The sequence below is a fragment of the Cynara cardunculus genome (genome assembly GCF_001531365.2).
Source record: "Cynara cardunculus var. scolymus isolate 2C chromosome LG 15, CcrdV1, whole genome shotgun sequence".
NCBI classification, from domain to species: Eukaryota; Viridiplantae; Streptophyta; class Magnoliopsida; order Asterales; family Asteraceae; genus Cynara; species Cynara cardunculus.
In genome coordinates, this window is record NC_037542.1 from 19,158,244 (window position 1) to 19,160,478 (window position 2,235).

General features: G+C 39.3%; 1 protein-coding gene across 1 annotated transcript; it reads right to left on the reverse strand.

Annotated features, from left to right (window-relative positions):
* Positions 1-495: 495 nt before the first annotated feature.
* Positions 496-1,941, reverse strand: LOC112528791 (BOI-related E3 ubiquitin-protein ligase 1-like). The gene is made up of 4 exons (XM_025139868.1): positions 1,861-1,941; positions 1,628-1,785; positions 1,231-1,520; positions 496-1,153 (listed from the first exon to the last, which is right to left on the reverse strand). Exons 1-4 carry the CDS (start codon positions 1,905-1,907, stop codon positions 623-625), a joined length of 1,026 nt encoding a protein of 341 aa, XP_024995636.1. The 5' UTR covers positions 1,908-1,941; the 3' UTR covers positions 496-622.
* Positions 1,942-2,235: the final 294 nt, after the last annotated feature.

Below are 2,235 nucleotides of genomic sequence, written 5' to 3' on the forward strand. Positions count from 1 at the left end.
ATGTTGGATTTTAAATATATTGGATTTTAAACTGTCATACAATTTTTGTCATCGATAGTCTGTAATTGGAACCATAACTCTTTTTTATTCAAATTGTATTAATATGTAAAGACCAAATGTAATCTATATCATCGTTAAATCTTATCTTATAAAACCAATGGAACTTCAAAATCGTTAAAATTTATGGCTCCCGCCGCATTGCGCGGGTACACAACTAGTAAATATAAAAAATGAAAAAAAACAAATAAATATTGATTAAATTAAAAAGAAAAAATGTAAAAAAGAAAAGATGAAAAGAAGAGTGTCACAATGCTTTTGGCCATGTACATTACTCTCAATCAAGGTACTTCCACCCTACACTTCCCTATTGAGAAAAATAACAAAAGAATGTTTTGGGTGGGTAAAAAGGTAAATAGCAAAATATGAAAATATTAAAAAAAATGGTAAAAAAAAGATAATTGTATTATTTGTTACTATTTAGATATTCTTTGCGTTATATATAATATCATACTTATATTTATATATATTCCTCACATTTTGGAAATTCTGATTTTCCATTTCCATTTTTTTAGCAAATTCCAATTTTACCCCTCTCGTCAGATTTGGGATATCTTGGGGCCCATCATGACATGTAGACTTCAATGCTAGAGCTTCTGAGGGAAAGACATAATGGGCAAGCTTGAACGACGTCGTCACACTCAGTACAGACGCAGAGATGCCGACACGGCAACAGCACCACCGAGGCGACTCGTTTTCCACACGCCTTACATCCGGGTCCACTCACCATCACGACTCGATCCGGGTCAATGTACGACGACTCGGCGTCCTCCGCCGCATCACCCGCCGCGCATCCTCCACCCACCTCCTCCCCCTGTGATACACATCCTCCTACTCCGCTAATGATGGCTTGCTGCAGCTGCGCCTGTAGCGCCGCAGCAACCGCCTCCTGCGCCCTCGCCTTTGCCTGCCAAACTTGAGCCTCCGCGCTTAGCTGCGATGCCCGAGCCTCCAGCTCGGCGTTGCGCCGAATGGCTCTCTCCGCCTCCACCTCCTTGTCCCTTATCATCCGCGACGCCGACTCCTTCGCCGCCCCGATCAGCGCAGAATAGTGCCGTTGCTTCTTTTCTGCTAATTTACGCCTAAGCTCTTCTCCCTACAAGACACCCATTTTCAGCTATCAAATTGCCAAAAGCAAATCCATATGTTTCAATTTGTTTAATGAGTTCTTACCTGGACTCGAAGATAATGCTCGATTTCATCTCCTTGTTGATTCATTAGGTTGGATAAGTCTTCCGGTAACAAAGATGCAAAACCAGAGGATTGAGGAGAAATGGAGTGTTGTTGATGATGGTCACCGAAAGCTAAACGGAGACCAGTTGAAACATCAACGTTTCTCGATTGAATCTGGGAAACATCCATGAATTGATTACAATGAGATTGTTGTGGATGGAGATTCGACATGAATTGATTCATCATATCTTCTCTTCCCCTTTTCCTTTGATTCGTACTACAATTCCCAACTGTAACAACACATAAATCCAATTATTCACACGTAAATTGATAAAACCATGTTCAGTTTTTCGTACGGAAGTTGGATAAACAGATGAACATTTACATATATCTATACCTGGAAAATTGTTGAATAAGGTGTGATTAATGGATTGATGATCAAGAAGAGTAGTGGCTAGTCCTCCACCACCACCACCGCCGCCGCCAACGCCGCCGCCTGGTTGTGGTGGCAAAGAATACTTATTTCCTATTTGGATTTTCCCTTCCTGTATGGTTCTGCATGATAAAACCCGGTTATTTTGATGATTCAATCCGATCTCAGAATCATATGGCTGAAGAGGAGGATCAAACCTGTTAAGAAGCAGAACATTTGATGAACATTCAGCTTGAACCGCCATTGTTGTACGTGAGATTTGGTGTATCTTCTGAGCAGCGTTAGAAAAGTTTGGAGGTGTGGAGAGAGAGAGGGGTTAATAAATGCCAAACACAAAAACGCATGATAGAGAAGACGAAGGTGCCTTATTCAAAACATATTGGGCGGAGTCTTCAATGAATTTCTTTAATTAATAAAAAAATATTTATTGTATTAATTAAAAAATATTAAATTATTTAAATCCATAATGAATTCATTTGTGAATAAAACTAAATGAATCATATGAAGTTTGAAAAAGAATAAATACTATGGGAATGGGATGACTAAAATTACAAGTCTATTACGAGACACTT